The sequence below is a fragment of the Bos indicus genome, chromosome 19, assembly GCF_029378745.1.
Source record: "Bos indicus isolate NIAB-ARS_2022 breed Sahiwal x Tharparkar chromosome 19, NIAB-ARS_B.indTharparkar_mat_pri_1.0, whole genome shotgun sequence".
In the NCBI taxonomy this organism is placed as follows: Eukaryota; Metazoa; Chordata; class Mammalia; order Artiodactyla; family Bovidae; genus Bos; species Bos indicus.
The window spans coordinates 27590388-27611899 of NC_091778.1; the positions used below are offsets into that span (position 1 = coordinate 27590388).

At 43.3% G+C, this 21512-nt stretch overlaps 2 protein-coding genes across 6 annotated transcripts in view; one reads left to right on the forward strand and one right to left on the reverse strand.

Moving 5' to 3' along the window:
- The window catches only part of ZFP3 (ZFP3 zinc finger protein), a 136389-nt gene that overhangs the window by 79552 nt on the left and 35325 nt on the right, over positions 1-21512 (reverse strand). For 2 of the 5 annotated variants that reach the window (XR_011561965.1, XR_011561964.1), the window contains exon 2: positions 5859-5930. The exons of 2 other annotated variants lie outside the window; for them this stretch is intronic. Coding sequence is in view for 1 of the 3 variants with exons in the window: in XM_019982316.2 (XP_019837875.2) it covers positions 15022-16545 (1524 nt within the window). In the remaining 2 variants the exon portion in view is untranslated. Of the gene's footprint in view, positions 1-5858; positions 5931-11943; positions 16554-21512 lie in introns of those variants that run through there. One more of the 5 variants, XM_019982316.2, reaches the window with a different exon arrangement.
- On the forward strand, positions 4605-8583 carry ZNF232 (zinc finger protein 232). The gene is given in 5 exon segments (XM_019982598.2): positions 4605-5082; positions 5348-5471; positions 7366-7698; positions 7701-8089; positions 8091-8583. Coding segments are annotated over 5 exon segments (1311 nt in total). The 5' UTR covers positions 4605-4662; the 3' UTR covers positions 8136-8583.

The following is a 21512-nucleotide window of genomic DNA, read 5'->3' on the forward strand; positions in this document are numbered from 1 at the left end:
ACTAAAGTTTAAAGTTCTTGGCTTGGCATTTAATATGCTCTCTCATACTGACTTGTCTCTCACTTCATGAAAACTTCCAGTTTGAGGCCTGGTCTAATTACTGTCCCTAAACCGCTAACAGCTAATGCATTGTCCTAACTCTTATCTCAGGTTGCCTTGATCCCCTGCAGCTTTCAGAGTCCCTATCACTTAAAATAACCTTTTTCTTTAAACATGAACATGTCTGACAGGTTCTGATGAACACACACTCAATTCTTTAAAGAAAAATGCCTTGGCACTTTTCCCCCCACATTGTTTATTGTAAGCAAAATTCAAGCACTGAAGCATGGCTTGTTTGAATGAACAAACCAAAGTCCTTTGTTTCTCTGGCCTCAGAGCTTACAAGAAGCCATTATTACACAAATATTGTGTAATACACAAATACAATATACACAAAATATTACATTATTTTATGTATATTCTCTTGTTTTCTTTACACATTTAGCTTTTTGAAAGCAGGGAGCTATGTTTTTGTATCCCCTCACCTGTAGCCCAGACCTAGATTTACATAATTTTTTTCAATAAATGTTTGAATGAACATGCATGTTTATAATTTTCTAGTTTTGTGTTGGTTGTTGAAAACTATAGTCATCACAAGAGCATAGTATGTGTAATTTCCTTTCTTTTCTTTCCACTCTAGATACAGCCATAAACTAGTCAGTATAGAAAAAATTCAGGTTAAATTATATTTTGCTTGGTCAAAGTATCTGTTTTGAATTGGTGACTGGTTTCTAGGTAAGTGTTTTGGGGGGAGGGGAAGGTGGCAGGTTTGGCCACACCTCACTGGGCTTGTGGAATCTTAGTACCCCCACCCGGGATGGCACTCGGTCCAGGCACTGAAAGCACCAGAGTCCTAACCATTGGACCACCAGGGAATTCCCTCTAGTTAAGTATTTTAGTGATTCCCATTTGAAATGTTGTTTGCCAGAAAATGGTACTTCATGTTATATCTAAAAGTAATTGCTCTCTAGCATTTTCCTGAGATCTTGTTCCCCCAGAATCGGGTTGTTTTATACACATCTGGCTGGTGCACACAATTTTGGTAATTTATATTTTGCTAAAAGATATTTTTATTGGGACTTCCCTGGTGGTCCAGTGGTTAAGGATCTGCCTGCCAATGCAGGAGACACAGGTTCGATCCCTGATCCAGGAAAATCCCATATGCATTGGAGCAACTAAGCCTGTGTACCACAACTATTGAGCCTGTGCTCTAAAGTTCGGGCACCAAACTTTAAAGTTCACTACTGAGCCTACGTGCCACAACTAAAGAAAAGCCTGTGTGGCAACAAAGACCAAGCACAGTCAAAAATAAATAAATAAATAAATAAATAATTTAAAAGAAAAAAAAAGATATTTTTATCTAGATTTTTCAATATCCTACCCTAAAGCTGAGTGAAATGGTCTCTAATTATTTTCATCTCTTCTGATTCTGTTGTTATGTTTTATTTCTCATTCCAATTCTTAATTTTTCTTGTTTTTAATCAGGCTTTAAACAAGTTTATCTATTTTGCTGCTTTTTTCAAGGAAATTAACGTTTGAATTTATTCCTTCTACTATTTAAAAATTTTTTTTTTATCTTTACTGATTCACTCTTCTTTGCTTCTTCAGGTTTATTTCACTATGCTTTTAAAGTTTCTTAAGGTTAGTTTTAAATTGTTTTATATCTTTTTTCATTAACAGGGGATGCAGTTGTTGTTATTCTTCAGTTGTATCCAACTCTTTGCAACCCTATGGACTGCAGCAAGCCAGGCTTCCCTGTCCTTCATTATCTCCCAGAGCTTGCTCAAACTCATGTCCATTGAGTCGATTATGCCATCCAACCATCTCGTCCTCTGTCATCCCCTTCTGCTTCCAGCTTTCAATCTTTCCCAGTGTCAGAGTCTTTTCTAGTGAGTCGGCTCTTCACATCAGGTGGCCAAAGTATTGGAGCTTCAGCATCAGTTCTTCAGTGAATATTCGGGACTGATTGCCTTTAGGATTGACTGGTTTGATCCCCTTGCTGTCCAAGGGACTGTCAAGAGTCTTCTCCAACACCACAGTTCAAAAGCATCAGTTCTTCAGTGCTCAGCCTTCTTTATGGTCCAACTCTCACATCCATACGTGACCACTGGATAAACCATAGTTTTGACTAGATGGACCTTTGTTGGCAAAGTGATGTCTCTGCTTTTTAATACTCTGTCTAGGTTGGTCATAGCTTTTCTTCCAAGGAACAAGTGTCTTTTAATTTCATGGCTGCAGTCACCATCTACAGTGATTTTATGGTGTACATTTTCAAGTATGGCTGTTGCTAAGTCCCATAGATTTTACCATGAAGTGTTCTCTTTATTGCCTTATAAGTGCTTTGTAATTTTTCTTTTGATTTCCTTTTTTGATCCAGTTGGATTCTTTTCTTTCTAGGATTCATACTATTTTGCTCATTCTCTTTTTTGCCATGTTAATTTGGATGCTCTACTGTTCTTTTCCATTCTCATCATGGTTACCTTTCCTTCCTGAGAACTCATAATCAGGCACATGTTTGTTATTATTGGGAAAGCAGATAGCAGTAATTTCCTCTATCAACAAGTCCTTTTCCTCTACCCCAATTAACTACATCCTTAGATTTCATTTTTCTTCTCACCAGAAATTGTTTTTATTTACTGATGGACATGCATAGGCCTTTTCAAACTGTTCATGGGGTGACAAACCTAGACAGCATATTAAGTAGCGGAGACATCACTTTGCTGACAAAGGTCTGTATAGTCAAAGCTATGGTTTTTCCAGTGGTCATGTATGGATGTGAGAGTTGGACCACAAAGAAGGCTGAGCGCTGAAGAACTGATGCTTTTGAACTGTGGTATTGGAGAAGGCTCTTGAGAGTCCCTTGGACAGCAAGGAGATCAAACCAGATTGATCCTAAAGGAAATCAACCCTGAATATTCACTGAAGGACTGATGCTGAAGCTGAAGCTCCAATACTTTGGCCACCTCATGCGAAGAGCCAACTCACTGGAAAAGACCCTTACGCTGGGAAAGATGGAAGGCAAAAGGAGAAGAGGGTGACAGAGGATGAGATAGGTGGATGGCATCATCGACTCATCAGTGGACATGAGTTTGAGGAAACTCTGGGAGATAGTGAAGGACAGGGATGCCCGGCATGCTGCAGTCCATGGGATCGCAAAAAGTCGGACAGGACTGAGCAACTGAATAACAACACTTTCTCCTTAAGGGTAACTTCTTTCTCCGGCTGTGGCCCTCTAATCAGGTCTGGGAAGATGTAAGTGGAAAACAGAAGGTAGAGGAGGAAAGGCTGCAAAGAGGCCACGCATAGAGTAGAACTTCCCGGCCATTTCTATCAGCTTGGGCAGGACCCTGGTTCCACAACTGAACAGAGAAGCAAGGCACGCCAATCTTTAGGTAAAAAGTTCGGCCCACACCTGCCCCACCCACTCCAGGACTGCAATTCCCAGAGCCCTCCGCGACAGGGGAGGCCTTGGGTGCGCAGGCTCACACCTGCCCTCCCTGGTTAGCTGGAAGCGCGAGCTGCTCAAAAGTGGCTAGGTGTAAGCTCTGAGTCCTCTAAGGGGAAGCTTAGCGGCGGCCCTCAGGGTGTCGCCCGCTGGCCCGCTCTGCTGTAGCCGGTCCAGGAAGGCAGCGGCGGTTGCCGCAGTGAACACACCCCGCGGGCAGCCCTTTGAGGAGCCGAGGACAGATGGCGCGCCTTTGCACGGAAAGGAGTCCAGAGCCCCACGGTTCATGGAGGGCGGGGGCTGGCCCGGGGCTCCTCTTCTCTGGAGATTCCAGGGCTTAAAGTGAAGAATGGGGAATTATAGCAGGCCAGGCGATCCGGCGGACCCCGTACCCAGTGCCGTGCGCAGGAATTCAACTGGGAACTGGTCACCGGGACATCATCCTGAGACACAGGCTTCCGCGCTCGTCTTCTGCGCCTCCCTCGGCCGTAGCCAGTGGCCCCCGTTTGTGTGCCTTTAATGGCCTCTGGGTACGTTCCACTGCTTTCCCTCTAGATTTTCCTGACGCTGGACACTTTACCGAGACCATGTCTTGCCCAATAGCTGCCCCTTAACAGGACCCTGCTACAGATCCTGGGCGTTTGAATAAGATTGCCTTAGAGGAAATTTAAACTGTTCTTTTGTTGTGGCCACTACTGAAATTTTAGGAAGAGGGAAGGAGCCATCTGGCAGGAGGCTTCACTCCAACACCTCTGAGAGTCAATAATTGAAAACAGGCCAGTCACCTTGCTCTGAAAGTTGCTCAGCTCCGAGCTCTGGAAATTTGGCTTTTGCTTCAAACTTGTTTCTTCCCGTGAGATTCCAGAACACTCCCCTCTCCCCAACCCCTCGTGCTGTTTTCTCCTACTATAGCCTTTATCAAGTTGTAATATGTAGTGTAAAAAACACTTTATGTATCTGTCTACCAGACTTTCTCAAAGGTAGTGACACTGGAATAGGAATCTGAGGAGGGATAGAGAAGGAAAGATTAAAGGATATAGTATAGGGTTTGGCTCTTGGTAGATGCTGAGTGTGTATTTAATGAATGAAAAAAAAAAAAAAAGTTCTGCTTATATGACAGCGTGCCCCTGAAAGACTCTGGTTGGTATGGGTCTTCTCCAGAGCCAATCCAAGCTAGGATGGCTGTATCACTAACAGCAGCTAAAACTCTGGCCCTTCTAGGTACACAGGATCAAGAAAAGGTTATGATGATGGAGCCAAAGGAAGAGGAACAGACTTGGGAATGTGAAAACAGACTACATGGGATCCACTCTTTCAGTCAAGAGATCTTCCGCCAGCCCTTCAGGCAGCTCTGTTACCAAGAGACTCCTGGTCCCCTCGAGGCCCTGAGCTGACTAAGGGTCCTCTGCTGTGAGAGGCTGAGGTCCGAGAGTCACAGCAAGGAGCAGATCCTAGAGTTACTGGTACTGGAACAATTCCTGACCATCCTGCCCAAGGAGCTCCAATCCTGGGTGTGGGGACATCACCCTAAGAGTGGAGAGAAGGCTGTGGCTGTGCTGGAGGACTTAGAGAAAGGACTCAATGAACCAGGGCCCTAGGTGGAAAGGGGAACATACAATCTGTTGTGGGAACCAGATCAATGACCTTCCAGTCTGAAAGAGGGGCAGTAGTAGGGGGAGTTGCCAAGTTCAAAACTGTTTGGGGCCAAGGAGAACACTGAGTGTATGTTTCTGTCTTTTCTGCCTTCAATCCCTGAATGAGATTCTAGCTCCTCTTCCTGCCCCTGTGCTGTGAGGAGGCTCTCTAAAGTCTCCTTGAAAGCTTTGGTCCCACAGAAACCAAGTGGTACCTGATCACCCCCAGGTCCCAGGTCTTGTGTGTGGACCTGCATGGGAAGAGCAATGGGAGAAGGCAGCTCTGGGAGCAGCCCAGGAGAAACCAAGCTTCCAGCTGCAGCCTATGGAGCCCTGGCCCTTCCCAGAGAGTGTTGAGTAGCAGGATTCTGTGGGAAGGGAGGGAAGGAGGAGGGAGTATAAAGGGCACAGAGCAGGTGCTCAGAAGCTGTCATCATCCTGGCCTTACTGTTCTTATCACTTAGGTGAGAGACGCATCACCCACAAAATTAGGAATAATGATAACCTACTTTATGTAGTAGCTCTAAGGATTAAATTTCTAGCGTATCTGGCTATAAAACCTCACCAGCATCTCTTGGTTTAGAGAGCCCTCAGTGTGTGCATGCTCAGTCGTGTCTGACTCTTTGTGACCCTATGGACTCCAGCCCACCAGGCTCCTCTATCCATGGGATTTTCCAAGCAAGAATACTGGAGTGGGTTTCCATCCTTTTCTAGAGGTCTTCCCAACCCAAGGATCAAACCTGCATCTCCCGTGTCTCCAGCACTGCAGGTGGATTCTTTACCGCTGAGCCACTGGGGAAGCCCCGAGAGCCCTGAAGGAGGACCAGAAAATACTTCATTCACTTTTAGCCTCATAATTTTCACTGCCCTGAGCTACAGGCCAGCTTGAAAATCTTTTCTCTTTGAAATTTTTCATGGCTTCCAAAACACACTTTGTAATCTATAAGGCATTCCATGTGAGATACAGCCTGTCGTTACCTTTCTCTACCACCTACTCCCCATCTAAAAGCCCCATGTGAAACTCTCTTTTATCTATACTTCTGCCCTTCAGATTTACCACAACAACTTCCTCCCCAGCTTTCATCCATCCCCATAAAGATCCTCTCCTCTCTGTCTATGGCTGACCCTAGACTGAGAGCCTCAGGACCGTGCACTGTCCTGGCAGAGCACTGTATGACCTCATAAACCATTGGAATGTGACATGAATATGTTGCTTATCAAGAAGATTCTATTTAACACTTGGTTTTACACCATAACTCCACCACCACAAGACAGAAGCATCTGAAAATTCAAATTCTTATTAGCAACAAAACAAGAAAAACAAAAAACAGAGATTAATCTTAGTGTCTATTCCAAAAGTATGTTTTTACTTCCCAGCATTTCCTTCCCTTTCTTGCAGAGTTTTCCTTGTCTCCTTCACCTCTGTTTCATAAGTTTCTCTTCAAAGCTAACTATTGTTTGATTTTTTTTTTCCTAGTAAGCATGTTTCATATTTCCTTGACCACAAGCATTTAACCTGGAAAAAAGTATGTATTTTTAAAATTTGGCATTACCTTATAGCCATTGCTGTTTGTCCTTTTTAGATTATAGAAAGCATTACAGACAATTAAAACCACAAAGTGTTACAGACCTTTTAAAGATGAAAAGGCAAAGCATTTGTCTTTTCTTTTTTTAAAGAGCAGGTCAAAGGGAAAGGCCGAGAGCACCAAGCAGGCAGTCATCCCTCCAGTAAAGAGCCAGCTGGTTGGGGACCTATTTCTGTGACTACAGATTGGAGGAGCAAGGGTTGACTGGGAAGAGGTGAAGATCACAAAGTCAGAGGGGCAGGGTCTTTGCGCCTTTAGGAACATCCTTTTCCATCACTCTGTGATTCTCATTTTTCCTTTTCTACACAACATCAGTTAACCACTCCCCAGTTTCTTGAAAATATTAACTTTTTTTCATATTTTTAAAGAGTAAATAAATCCTAAAAAGAAGATCCTGCCTTGAAATTTATTTTATTTTTCAAATAACATTTTTCAGTGTTCCATAAATTAAAAAATTATTAAAAAAAAAAAAAAAAAAAGCAGATGAGGAGGGATGAGAAAAAAAGGAGAAGCTTCCCGTACACAGTCCCATTACCAAGAGATGACCTCATATGTAAGTGACTATCCTTCTGAATTCTGTCGCGTGTATACTGAATATTTTTCAAGCTTTTATTTTCATGCCAGAAATCCTAATCTGAGTGTCATTTCTCTGTACACTCAAAACAGGTATATCTGCAGTTTCCATCAAACATTGCAGAAGATGATGCAGAGACCAAGGACAAAGGGTAGTTGCCACAACCACCCATTACTGAAGTGGAATCACAGGTGCTCAGAGAAAAACTCACCACCAGCACTGCTACCTTTGAAGCTGCCTCTGAAGGTGAGGGTCCTTTAGAGCAGCAGTAGAGAAATCTTAAAAGGGAGAGACTGGGGGAGTCCCCCACTCAGGGGAAAAGCTTCAGACAGATGATTGTAACCCATAAGACAACTCCCACAGGGAAGAAAGACCATAAATGCAGTGAATGTAGTAAAGCCTTCATTTATAACTCACACCTTATATTCACCAGAGAATTCATTCTGGAGAGAAAATCTGTAAGTACAGTGACTGTGGGAAAATATTCAACCAGAGTTCAAACCTCATTCAGCATCAGAGAATTCATACAGGAGAGAAACCCTACAAGTGCTATGCCTGTGGGAAGTCCTTCAGGTGGAGTGCTCATCTTGTTCAGCATCAGAGGATTCATTCAGGGGAGAATCCCTACAAGTGTAATGAATGTGGGAAAGCCTTCAGTCAAAGCTCCTATCTAAGTCAGTGTCTGATAATCCACAGTGGAGAGAAACCTTTCATCTGTAAAGAATGTGGGAAAGCCTACAGATGAAGTTCCAAGCTTATCAGACACCAAAGAGTTCATGCCAGAGAAGAGCCTTCCCCATGGACTGAGGGTGAGAAAGTCTGCAGGCAGAGTTGTACTTTTGTCTAATCAGTTTTAGGACTAGATTCCATAAAAGTTATAAGCTCTTTAAGATTTTTCCTGTGTCTTTCTTGATTTAGGAAAAACTGTATCTAGTCCTACTACCTGCAGGTCATCATTTCACACCCTCTGTTTGAGATGGCTGTATCAACTAGCATACCTTTGGCTTTGAGTAACAGCCAACATGCCAACTTCATTAGAGTTATGGGTCTGGCACGGAGCTACTGTGCAGGTAATGGCCATCCTATATTAGTATTCTTATGAATGGGTCTTTGGTCCTGGCCCTTCCTCAGCCCCGCAGTAATCTGCCTGTTTGGACAGGGTCCCATCTACAACTGTCCAAGCATGAGACAGAAACCACACTTGTTATTTGAGCATGGAAAGTTTAATATAAAGAAGTATTAACAGTCAAGGGGAATGATCTATTAAAGGAGATAAAGAGATCTTAAGAATATAGGACCAGCAGCATGGGGAACAGCTATTACCTCTAGGGAGAGCCACACACAAATAGCCCAGGACTCTGGAATGGTGTGGCTGCTCTAGTGGTGTGTGAGAGCTGGTCTGTAGAGGCATGCAACAGCCAGTTTGCACCTTTTCACCAGCCTGCATTAACGTTGGTGATGGTGGGAGTTCACTGTGGAAGTCAGAGCTTTAAAAAAAAAAAGTTGTTAAATATTGGCCAACATGACACTGGCTTGTAAAGTTCATCAAGGTGATACAAGCCAGGGCAGGAAGCCACTGGTTGAGGTACCTGCAAACTCACCAGAGGATGGGTGCCACATGGTAAGGACAAGAAGGGAAAACTACCAGGACCAGAAGCCCCTTCCTCTTTGCTTTGTCCCTTGAGTACCCATTAGTGGCAAAGGCCTTCCTGATTCTCTGATACAAGTTTTTATTTCTTTCTCACATAAATGTCCAGACATGAGCTGGTGGTCAGCAAACAGCCAAATCCAGCTTGTGACCAGTTTTTTTTTTATAGCCCACAGGCTAAGAATCACTTTTATATTTTTAAATGTAAAAAGCAGGGGGGAAAAAAAGAAGTGTGGCTCACAAAGCCTGAAATGTTTACTTCTGGTGCCTTTACAGGAAAAGTTTGCCAAGCCCTGGTCTAAGGGACAACTGAGTTTAGTTTCACTAGATACTTTAAGGACCCAACTTGCTCCTCCATCCCCTAGACTAGGATGTGTTTGCCTGCATGGTTGATGCTGGATCATTACTGTATCCACATTCCAGCTCCTAGGAAGAGTGAAGTAACAGTCTCAAGGACAGGCAGTTTCCTTTTCACCAGGTGTTACAGCAGGTGCCCCAACTGAATCATGGTGAAGATTCAGTTACACTGCCACATCCACCTACTGCTGGAAAACACCTCCAGCTAGGTGACAGTCTGACCAATTAAAACCCAAGGGGAAGGAGATAACTAATTTAGAAAGACAATGAGCAGTGCTCTACCCCATGGAATATCTCCCTACTTCTGCAACCTGGTGCTGCAGGTTGACTGGGGAAGGAGTGTCCTGGTCCCAGAAATGGCAGAGTAGGATCAGGGAAGCAGAGGATGACTCCCACTTGGGAGTCAAGGGAGTGGAGTGTGGATTACAGTCCTCCTGCGACCAAAGTTTCAGCTCGTTCCCACCACAGCCCAGCTCAGAGAATGCCGATGTACCCAGCAGATGAGGGTTAAAGAAGAGTTTGTCTCCTTTCTTGATGACTTTTTGGGTAATCTTCGGAAGCTGACCCAGACCTTTGCTCACTCCAATGTATAACCACACTTCTTAGCAAAAGGCGTCAAATGATCAACTCTGCAGGCCCCCTGCCCTCATCCCCTCCACATCTGTCTTCTTAGTCCCTCCAGCAGCCTCAGAGGACAGTGCTTTCTTCTTTCTGAAGGCAAATTTGCCTTTTGTACCTTGAGTGTGTCCTTCCCCACTGCCACTAAGTTAAATTTTAGTAGTTAGTTATTAGATAATTATCTTAATAGGCCTGGTTTTAAGTCGGAAGGCACCTAGGAGATGGCAGGTGAACGTCTGGGAACAGCGTAAGAAATCCCACCTTGAAATGTGAAATATCCTCACGAACGACCTGAGAACGATACGGGCCCAGGTCCCGGGTGGTGGGCGCCCCTGGACTTGAACTGGGGGGTCAGCGTAGTACAGCGGCCGACGCTCACTCCGGGCCCTCAGACCTCTTGCCCTAACTGGTCACCAGCAAAAAGGCAGCTCGGGCCTCGGCCAATCAGCGCGGCGTGCCGCCCGCCCTGCCCGCCAGGTGGCGCACAGAGGAGGATTGCCCGGCTTCCGAGCGCGGCCCCAGCTGCAGGGCTCGCACCCTGACTCGACGCAGCTCCTTCCTCTTCGTTCCGGAGGCAGTGGCGGCCGAGTGCCTTCGGCGACTTCTTAAAGGTTTGGCGGTGCCGGCAAAGTTGAGTCCACCGATAAAATCACTGCCTGCAAAGCGTGGTACAAATAAGTAGAACATCAGCGTTCTCATCGGCGGCACAGCAGGAGAGATGAGAGTCGCGGCCGAGTCCCCATGAGAAGCCTGGAGCTGGAGACAAGGACATGGCAGGGTCGGCCAGGGGCTGGGAAAGGGTGAGCTCGCGTCCTGGCTGGCCTCGTCGGCCGCCGCTCCCCAGCTCTCAGGGAGGAGGCGGGCTTCCTGCTCCATGGGAAAACCGAAGCATTCTCTCCTACTTCCACTCCACGGCGCTGACCGCTGCTGCAGAGTTCAAGTCTCCACCAGCCTCGTGGCACGCAGCCCCCGCGCAACACACAGGTCCAGTCGCGTCGTAGGTGCTCAGCCTGAGGTTGATGAATGTCCAAGGACCCATGTTATTGAAGCTCCGCCCTCAGGTTATCACCAGAATCGCACCCCACTTCCCACTGGATTTTACTGAGGCTCCAATTCGCGTCCATTTTCAGGGGTTCACCCAAGGGCACAGTCTTGGCATAGCTTCATCTCCAAAGCGGAGGGAATGTGATGAGGTTATTGCGGATTACTTGGTAATTTGTGTTATAAGTAAACGTTTGATTTCAAAACGTGTAAGGGACTGCAGGGGTTCAAAGATGGGTTTCAGATGGTCCATGAATTCCCTGAATTTGCATGCACATTTTTCTAGACAGAATTTTCTGGAGTTTCAAAGATCCCAGACCCAACAACCCGAGGAAGGTGCCTTAGACCAGGAGTCACTTAAAAGAACATGTTAAAACAAAACAATAATAAACACCAGCCCAGAAATCTCAGTAACATTTAAAAATAAAAAGAACCATTCAGATGATGGGGGAGGGGTTGTTTTTATTTTTTTGCCCGCTCAGTTTGTGGGATCTTAGTTCCCCCACCAGGTATTGAACCGTGCCCTCAGGCAGTGAAAGCATGGAGTCCTAACCACTGGACTACCATGGAATTCCAATCCAGAATATCTTACAATAAGTTGTTAATCGTGAAAAACTATATCTATCTATCTAAAGAAAGTAGATAACATTTGCCCTGTTATGAAAGATAGAGGATCTCACCAAGCAAAGCAGATCAAGGACAGTGAACAGCATTGCAAAAACTGGAAGGTACCTCAGCACATGCTGGTGAAATTTACAGGTTGTATAGTACTAAGGTGAACTTGATAGGATGGCAAAAAACTGGCAAAACTTTTTTTTTTTTTTTTCCTGCCCTACTAGGCAGGTGGGATCTTAGTTCCTCAACCAGGGATGGAAACTGTGCCCCCTGCAGTACAAGCAAGGAGTCTTAACCACTGGATCACCAGGAAAGCCCCAAAGTCATATTAAGACCATAATGAAACAATGTATGTTGGAATACACATTAGAAAGGCATCAAATCAATAGAATTGTAAAGAAATATTTTATTTACACAAAGCATTAGAATATCAATAAAACTGTTTAATTAGGGAAGGGTGAAAATATACATGGACATAGCTGCAAAAATCATGAAGGGTATTTCTGGGTATTTTAGTAGGTCTTTGAGATTGTGAGGCCTGGTATTTTTAATGGGTCTAACATTAAGAAAACTTAAGTCTTTTTTTTCCTTGACAGAATTCTACTTGCACTAGATTATGACTACCAGTCGTAATTACATTATGGTCAGATTTTGGCTCCCAAGTAAATTGAGGGGGAGGGGGCAAACAAGGAAAAGAGAGGAGTCTGAGCTAGCTGGATGAGAGGTGGTAAAGGCAGGAAGTGAGGTTACAGGAAGTGTGTATATAAGAAGGTGGAAATAATTTCATTCACCAGAATTTCTCCTGGAAAACACTAATATATGTTGGCAGATTCTTCTTAGAATGAGATAGAACTTCCTCCCTTAACATTAGGATCGAGCACAACAAAAATTGGCCACAAAATTGCATCTAATGTTCCAATAGTATATTTAACTGAAGGGCTTTTTTTTTTCCTATTTGCTAAGCAGTGGGTTTAAGAAGGTAATGGAGCTGGAGGTGGGGGGTTGCTCAATATCTGGCAAGAAAAAAGAAGCTTAAGTGATAAACCTGAGAGGGAAGGACAAAGAGAAACATTTTCAGTGGCAGTTTGTCCAAGGGCACTCTGAGAACAAAATGTCTAACAGAATGTGAACCTCCTTCTCCACTTTTTACACACCAAAATCTTCAGTAAAGCCAGTATTACTCATGGCTATGTTTGTGTGAAGGGATCCTTTGTGGGGAGCGTTAAAGAGGTGCTGAGTTCTATATTAAGGGCTGGCAAGGGGTGTATGTGCCAATAAAATGTTCAAACACAGGAATCAGAAGTTAAGGGAATGGGTGACATCCAGGTTTCAAGTAAGAAAGATATGTTTGGGAATAATTCAATTTAAGCTTGAGCAATGAAAAAAGAAATGAAAGCACACTGCACTTGTAATCACCCATGGAAAGAGGTAAGCTAAAGAATTGCTAAAGTCTATTAGTTCTCTAATAGAGGTATCTGGAAGGATGTGGAAACTGTGTAATCAATCATCTTATTTTTACAGCCCTTTTCTCAAGCCAAGGACACGAACCTGGGGGGACACATATTGGGACACAAGAATAAACCCATCTGATGGGTTTGGGCTATGACCAGTTATGTTTCCAAGGACATGATTTAAATCAGCTATATTCAAATTCATGTAGTAATTAATAGAAAATGTACAAAGGATTTTGAATAAGGCAGTAATGCATCCACCTACCCAGAGTACAGCACAGTGCTTCGGAGCACAGCTCAGGGCTGGAGTCTTGGCTCTAGCACTTACTAGCTGTGTGATCATGAGCTTGATCATGTGATCAAGTTACCTGACATTTCCCCTGCCCCTCACCTTTCAAATTGGGCTAGAGTACCCAGATCACTAACGGTTATACAACTCTATAAACTAAAGCGCATTCAATTGAACACTTAGAACAGGAGAATTTTATGGTATGTAAATTATACCACAATAAAGCTGTTTTGTTTGTCTGTTTTTAAAAAGAGAGGACACATCATAGGGAGGCTGTAAAAATAAAAATGTAAACTGTCTGGCATTGTTCTGACACATAGTAAAAATTCAATAAATAGTAGTGATTAGTATTAGTGTAATAAAGAGATTAAAGAATAAAACACTGAAGATACATAAAGTTAAGTTTTTAAAAAAGAGTTGAGGAATTATTGGGTTGGTTGAAACTTGAGATCATTTAGTTCAACTCCCCTTATTTTACAGATGAGGAAACTAGGGATCAGCAGGTGAAGTGCTTTATTCAAGGTCTAGTTCTTACACCAAACCCCAAGCCCGCTGGATTCTCATTAGTGCAATTCCCACTACCTCAGAAAGACTGCCTCAGAAACACTGACACATGAAAAACTGAGGATGTGTTTCCTTGGAGGAAAAAGAAACAAAGGGGAACACAGAAAACACATGTAGAGATGTTGAAGAAAGAGAATTCCAAGGTCAAGGGCAAACTGAGAAGAGGCTATCACATTCTGGTCCATGAACCAAGGCCCCCAACAGTGGTCATGAGAGCTTAAGTGCTTTGGCAAGGCAGGGGCCCTGGTCAGTCAGGTGAACCTGCTTATCACTGTGGCCTGGTGCCTGCTGACAATGAAGCTGCACAGTCCTCTTTGAGCTACTTCCTGACACAGGATTTGTCAGCAGCAGCAGCAGCAGCAGCAGCAGGAACTGGGGCCAAAAGTGAACGCAGCAGAGTTCTTGGGAGCAGTCAGTCTGAGCGGCTGTGAAAGAGCTGCTTCTACTCATGTTGAGTGGCCTGGCCTCACCTGTTTTTCCCCTGGCCTTGCTAATCAGCCCCTCTGGATTCTGAGGGCCTTCACTTATGATCCTGTAAATTGCCTGTCAGTTTCCTCCATCAGGGCACCTCTTCAAATCACTGAGGAAGTCCTAGATGGGAGATGACCCAAGTTTCCTGCTTCTTCATTAATACTGCCATCTTCTAAGGAAACTTGATAGAGAGTTTGGAACATTTTGAAGCTAATAAAGCTTACTAAATCCCAATGCTAAACAGTGGAAAAGACAGAGAGGTATGTCTCCTAGGCCAAGACTTTAACATTTCAGGGGTTAATATTCAAGGGGTCGACTGTGCCATTCCTAGGAGGTGATGGAATCCCATTCTTCCATTTTTCCTGAATAGTAACAATCTGGGCTAGATGGCTGGTGCAGACCCCTAATGTTATGTGATCCACAAGGGGGGAAGGAGGAAGGTGAGGAAAAAGGAAAGAGGAGAATTAAGGCCTGAAACAGCTTTTATGATTTAACTCAGTACAATGAAACTTCTCAATGAACAGTTCATAAAAGTGCCTCATCCTTTTTTGTCCAGCTGCTTAAATAAAAATCAGTACGAGGGCGGGGGAAGTTCTGCCCATTCATCTGATCTGAGAACTCGAGGTGCAGATTAAGAACATGAAGTCTGACTTCAGCTTTTCCCTCAGAAGGCTTTCCCGTTTCGCAGATCATTCCATACAGTGGACACTTTGATGTCGGAGGAGGTGAGAGCTCCGACTGAAGGTCTTCTGGCATTCTTGGCACTCATAAGGCTTCTCTCCAGTGTGAATTCTCTGATGTATGATAAGCTGGGAATGCTGGCTGAATGTCTTCTCACATTCATTACATTCATAAGGTTTCTCTCCAATGTGGATTTTCTGGTGGAGAAGCAGCTCAGAGTTGTCCCAAAAGGTTCTGGCGCATTCATTACACTGATGAGGTTTCTCTCCAGTATGAATTCTCTGGTGGACAATAAGGTGAGAGGTCCGTCTAAAAGCCTTCCCACACTCAAAGCACTCATAGGGTTTCTCTCCAGTGTGAATTCTCTCGTGTCTAAGAAGTTCTGAGTTCCCCCTAAAGGCCTTCCCACATTCCTTACAAACGTAGGGCTTCTCACCAGTATGAATTCTAATATGTCTGATTATCTCTGAGTTCTGGCCAAAAGTTTTCCCACATTCATTACATTCATACGGTTTGTCTCCTGTGTGAATTCTTTGATGCCGGATGAGCTCGGAACTCTGCCCAAAGCCTTTCCCACACTCGTTACATAGATACGGTTTTTCTCCAGTATGAATTTTCTGGTGTCTAATAAGGCCTGAGCTATGCTTGAAGGCTTTGCCACACTCATTGCATTCATGGTATCTTTCTTCAGTATGAATTCTCTGATGCTGAATAAGCTGTGAGCTAACCCTAAAGGTCTTCCCACATTCATTACATTCATATGGTTTCTCCCCAGTGTGGATTCTCTGATGTAGGATAAGGGCTGAATTCTGACTGAAGGCTTTACCACATTCTTCACATTTATAAGGTCTCTCTCCAGTGTGAATTCTATGATGGTGGATGAGATGTGAACTCTGAATGAAGGCCTTTCCACATTCGTTACAGGCAAAGGGCTTCTCTCCAGCATGAATTCTCAGGTGCCTTCGAAGGCTTGAGTTAGTTCCAAATGTTTTTCCACATTCTTTGCATTCGAAGGGTTTCTCTCCACTATGAACTCTCATATGCTGAATAAGATGTGAGTTCTGGTTAAAGGCTTTCCCGCATTCTTTGCATGTATGAGGCTTTTCTCCCACAGAACTTCTGTGTGTTTTGTTAGGTCCTAAATTCTCTATGAAGTTCTGGCCAGAAGTAGCAAATGTGCTAACTGCCTCTAATGTGGTGTCTCCCTGACGTGTGAGCAGGTTTGAGCTGAGTCTGCAGATTCGCTCACTCTCATCCTTCTCCTGATCTTTCTCACTGGAGGGTGATTTCTTAAAGATAATCAACTCTGATGCAAAGTCTCTCTCCTCAGATGACTCCTGCCCCAGAATATTTTCTGTGGACTCTCGGGAATGCCCCTCCAATATGTCTTCTTCACACACTGCTCCAAACTCATGACCCTGGCACACCACCTTTGGAAGTTTTTCTTCCATTTTTTCTAAAAATGCCCCATGTGGCTGAGATTCTTCGGAAATTTCTTCCTTGGGAATTACCTCCTTGTTCTCAGTCCCCATCTCACAATCTGAAATGAGAGAAGTAAGTCTGTGAAGTGGCTGTATCACAGCTAAATGAAGCCCATGCTAGGAAGTATGGAACTCAACAGGGTTCTGACAGCACTCTCTGTATCTGGTGAGATTATAGGATGCTATGGAAAGGAAGAGAAAAATTCAGGATTATGGTGGACATGCTACACAAATAGCAGATGCTGACTGAAGAGAGTGAGAGGAATGATCAAAGGAAGAGATTAAAGGCTGGAGACAGGAAATGGATGGTAAGAAGATGCTGATAAAATTTCCATAATATTAACAGTGAGTTGGGACAGAACCTGAGGTTGGTAAGGAAAACATTCAAGAAAAATTGTGGCCATATTAACAGATAATATATGGAGAAGGTTAGGAGAAGGGACAAAAATGACTAATATGACTTTGGAGTTTATAGAGGCAGTAACCAGAAAGAGTAGCAAGAAGAGCTATCTTTAGCCCAGTGCTGTGGTACTCACCAGCTCTACAGAATAGGGGATTGCATATGTTGTAGGGGTCACCCATTCAGAAGGTTAACATGACTTAGCTACAATGGGCACAGAAGGAACCACGCTTGACTCCCTTATATTTGGATGAAGTAAGGTTCTAGCTTAATTTTCTCCAGATGGTTACTAAACTGTATCAATACCTAATTTTCCCTACTAATTTGAAATGCCTCCTATACCACAGTCTAAATTTCCATATATATATCTGGGTCCATTTCCAGACTCCTTTCAGTTCTCCTGATCAGTCTATTCCTTCTCTAATACCAAACTGTTCAACCTACTGTAGCTTAAAAAGTTTTAATATGTTACAGAAAGTTCTCTCTTATTGTCTTCTTTTACAAAAACTTCCTGTCTATTCTATGTTTCCAAATTTTGTAAAATTTCCAAACTTACCCTGATGCTTTTGTATCTATCACATCTCTGTATGTCTTCTCTTTTAGTGAGTTTTTCTTATATTTTCTAACTGGTTGTTATTATATATATGTTTGCAATGTTGTTTTACTTATGAGTATTATAACTGATCCCTTTATGTAATTTTCTTAGCACTTTTATAAATCTAAAAGCCTGTATTAAAAAAAAAAAAAAAAAACTTCTAAAATGCTATGGCAAGGATTTTTAGTTGTCTATCCCAATCTTCCCTCTTCCTCACCTCATCAACAGAATAATGAATTTACTTTTGTAGCAACAAGGCTACCTAAGGAAATATATTCTCTAGCCTTCTTTGCAGCTAGATTTTGTGACATCACCAACTTCTGGCCAATGAGACAGTAAAATGCAAATGAAAGCACAAGGGACTTCTGGGATATCTACTTAAAGGTAAGGGGATACATTTCTTCACCCTCCTTGGGGCTGTGCCTGGGGCATTAGGTGACAGCTGGAGTGCCACCTCAGACCATGCATTTACCAGCATGCCCTGGACCAGAGGAGGAAGGACCTTGGGTCCCTGGTGACCCTGTGAAGCTGCCAGACCAGCCCTGGAATGCCTGCCTCTGGATTTCTTTTATCTAAGAGAGAAATGAGGTTTTTCCTTGCTTAATTCATTATGGTTTTTTTTATTTATGAAGTCAAACTTGCTACTAACAGGTACAATGGCCCCAGAGATTTAGCAAGGGTAATAGTAGTAGTGTGAATGAAGAGGAAACAGACTAGAGAAATGTTTGAGAGAACAAATCCCCTAAGACTTGGAGTATGATTGAATACACGCATGAGGTAGGTATAATTAGATGGATAGTGGTACCACCAAGGTTGGGAATATTGAGGAATAGCTAGTTTAGGAAGGCAGATGACAAGTGAGCTCTGATTTGGACAAGATGAGTTTCAACACATCCATACAGTAGTATCAAAGAATCAGCCAAAATATATTGGTCTAAAGTTTACAGCAGTCAAGAAGAGAGATACAGACTTGACAGTACTCAGCATAGGCAGTAATGAATGCAACGTGAGAACTGTCAGATACTGAAGACAGAAACCTAGAAAGCCAAAGCCAACATTCAAGAGTACTCCAGTTAAATTCCACGTGCACTTCAGATCCTTCAACTTTTCTCCACCCTGCTCTCTGTCCCAGAAGGCTAACCTACACAGCACTCACCAACAGGCCCTCTGGCTTCCAGCTGTGTTTTACCAATAGGGAGCCCCAACAGGAGGCTGAAAGGAGGGAGGAGAGTGAGGTCGGAGTATTTATCCTCCTGGTTCCTTCCTATGAGGTCTCCTTGAGCTCCTGGTGCCCTTCAACTGAAGTTCATTACTCATCTCAAGGAGTCTGTTCTACCCAGCTATCTCATATGGGTTCCAGAACCTCTCCTACGTCTTATCTCTTCTGGTCTAGGGCTGGTGTCTACTAAGCTATTGCCAGTCCCAGGTTCCTCAACACCCTTCCCACACCCACACCTTTTACAACTAACTTCTTTGCAAATAAACCCTACTCAAATTATCCTAATTTGAGCAAAGTACCTGTTTCCTGTTAGGACCCTAATGATAAAGGGGTAGTGAGAGGAATATAAGCCCTCCAGGAAGAGAAAGAAGGGTTAATGAGGTAGAAGTATCAGAATACAAAGGCATAGAGGTCACCAAGGCCATAGCAGAGGGAACAACAAAGCATCACATGCAGCTGATAGATCCAGTAGGATAAGAACTGGAAAACATCTGCCCCGTAGTTACAGATAACATGTGAGAACAGAGTCAGTGGAATGACAGCAGCAGAAACCAGGTGGCAGTGGACTGATTAGTAAATTTGCTGCTTCTTTCAGAAAATTTAGATGAAAGAAGAGGACCAAGATGGGCACTAGTGCAAAAGGCCAAAGAAAATCAAAGGATTTTCTCCAATGAGAGAGAGTTGAATATGTTCATGTTAGAAAGGATGGTGCCAATAGACAGAAAGCTTAAGAGGGAAGAAAAGATGAGATTAGTGAAGAAATGAAGATTCTCAGAAGCAGGAGAGACTGGGGAAGGGGAAAGGGGGGATTTGGAGGGTGCCCTTTGTACTGTCCTTTTTCTCTGCCCAGCCTCCAGTCATCCACAGGATCATACCCTGAGGCCTCCTGAGTCACTCAAGGGTGCAGTCCTGGTCAAGGAACCTGATCTCCTACTGGAATCCTAAAGTCTTGGAAGCTTTTTCCGCTACCCCTAAAAATGAACTGGAATCTTCTTCAACTTCCCCCACTCAGTGCCTTCTCTAATTTTCCCATGGAAAAAAGGCAGACACTCAAAACCTGGCTTTCCCTTTTCCTTGAAGTTTTTGAAAATTATAAATAATGTGTACCTATATAACTGTAAGAATTCAGCATAGAGAACTTAGCTCTCTTCTTCAACCATGGTACTATTTGAGTTAGGAAGCGCTGTCTTAAATAAATTTCTCTCTAATGCTCATCCAAGAACAAGTTCCACAAGCTGGTATTTCAGTCCCTGTCTACTTCTGACCCCTCTTCTGGCCTTTCCTTTTCACCACCATCTCTCCTATAGTTACTTTTTTTCTATCATCTAGCTCCTTACAAAATCAGCATTCATAAAACTCATATCTGTCTCACACCATATGGAAAATCATGTGTTCACAGAAAAACAAGATACAAGACATAGAAGTTAGGCATGCATATCTATCCCCAACTTCAAAACTGGTTCAAAATTCTAATCCAGAAAGTCTTCCCCAATTAAATTTTGCCCCCTCTGATTATTTTTACTTTGCATTCCACCAGTGCCACAATATTAATGCCATTTGTTAAATACTGTTTTTAGACACCTTCTTTATAGACACCTTTTATGTATAAATAAAACCATCCTTCTTTTTTTTTTTTTTTCTTTTGGCCACACTTGGAGGCATGGAGGATCTTAGTTTCCAACGAGAACTGAAACCCATGGACCCTGTAGTGGAAGTGCTGAGTCTTAACCACTGAACCGCCGGGGAAGTCCCAAAGCCATCCTTCTTTTGACTGATTTTCCCAGAGGTACAGATACACATTAGATCTTGTCCTCATGTGGAAACACTCCACTACTCATAGCACAAATTCAAATTTCCAAACATAATTTCCTATGTTTCTCAATTCTTCACTTTTCTAAATTTAAAATGAGTTTTTCCTGGAGAGAGAGAAGATGGACATGCCATCTCAGGAGTAGGCTCAGCACTCTTAGTCCTCAGTTTGGGGGATGACAAGCGTCTGCTGGGTCTCCAAAGTTCAGAACAGAGTTTTCAACTCTGCAGATCTGTATTTCTTTTAATGCACTCAGAAATCCTCATTCACAAAATAATGATGCATAAACCAAATATCTACCAACTTACTAACCATGAGAACTGAAACTTTTAAAGGACCATACTACCTATATGAGGAGCCACATAAAACAAAAAATTCTTCAGTGGGCTTACAATCATAGCAGGAAGGTTTTTGTGTGTTTGTTTAATGAATGATACTTAAATAATGATTCTTGGCCTGGGATTAGGTTAGATGCAGAAAAGTCAACTAGAAAAACCTCTGAAAATACTTCCAGGTCCCACCTTAGATCTCTTAGAGTCAGAATCTCCAGGGATAGGCTAAGTCATCTGTTTCCTTCTTTAGACCATAAGCAAGGATGTTCTATTCATCTTGACATTCCCAGTGCCTAACATATTTCAGGTACCTGGTAAATACACAAGGAATTTGTGTACATGTCTTGTCTACACAAGGAATCTGTGGTACCCAGGAGGAAGAACTGGGTATTTCACTCATTTCTGTATCTCAAGAGCCTAGATCGGAAGTCTGACACATTGCTGATGTCAGTAACTAGCTGTAAAAAGAAGCTCCTTTAAAGCACTGTTATCTTTTCCTCTGTTGTCTCCCTGTTCCCACAATCAGCAAGGCTCTATTAACCCTGCGCTCAAACCTACCTCCTTTCCATAACTAACCCTCCTATGCTAATATCCCGTCTGCCGGCCATGGAGACAAGCTGCCAGAAGGCCTGGAGTTTCTGACACTGCCCGCCATTTCGTCC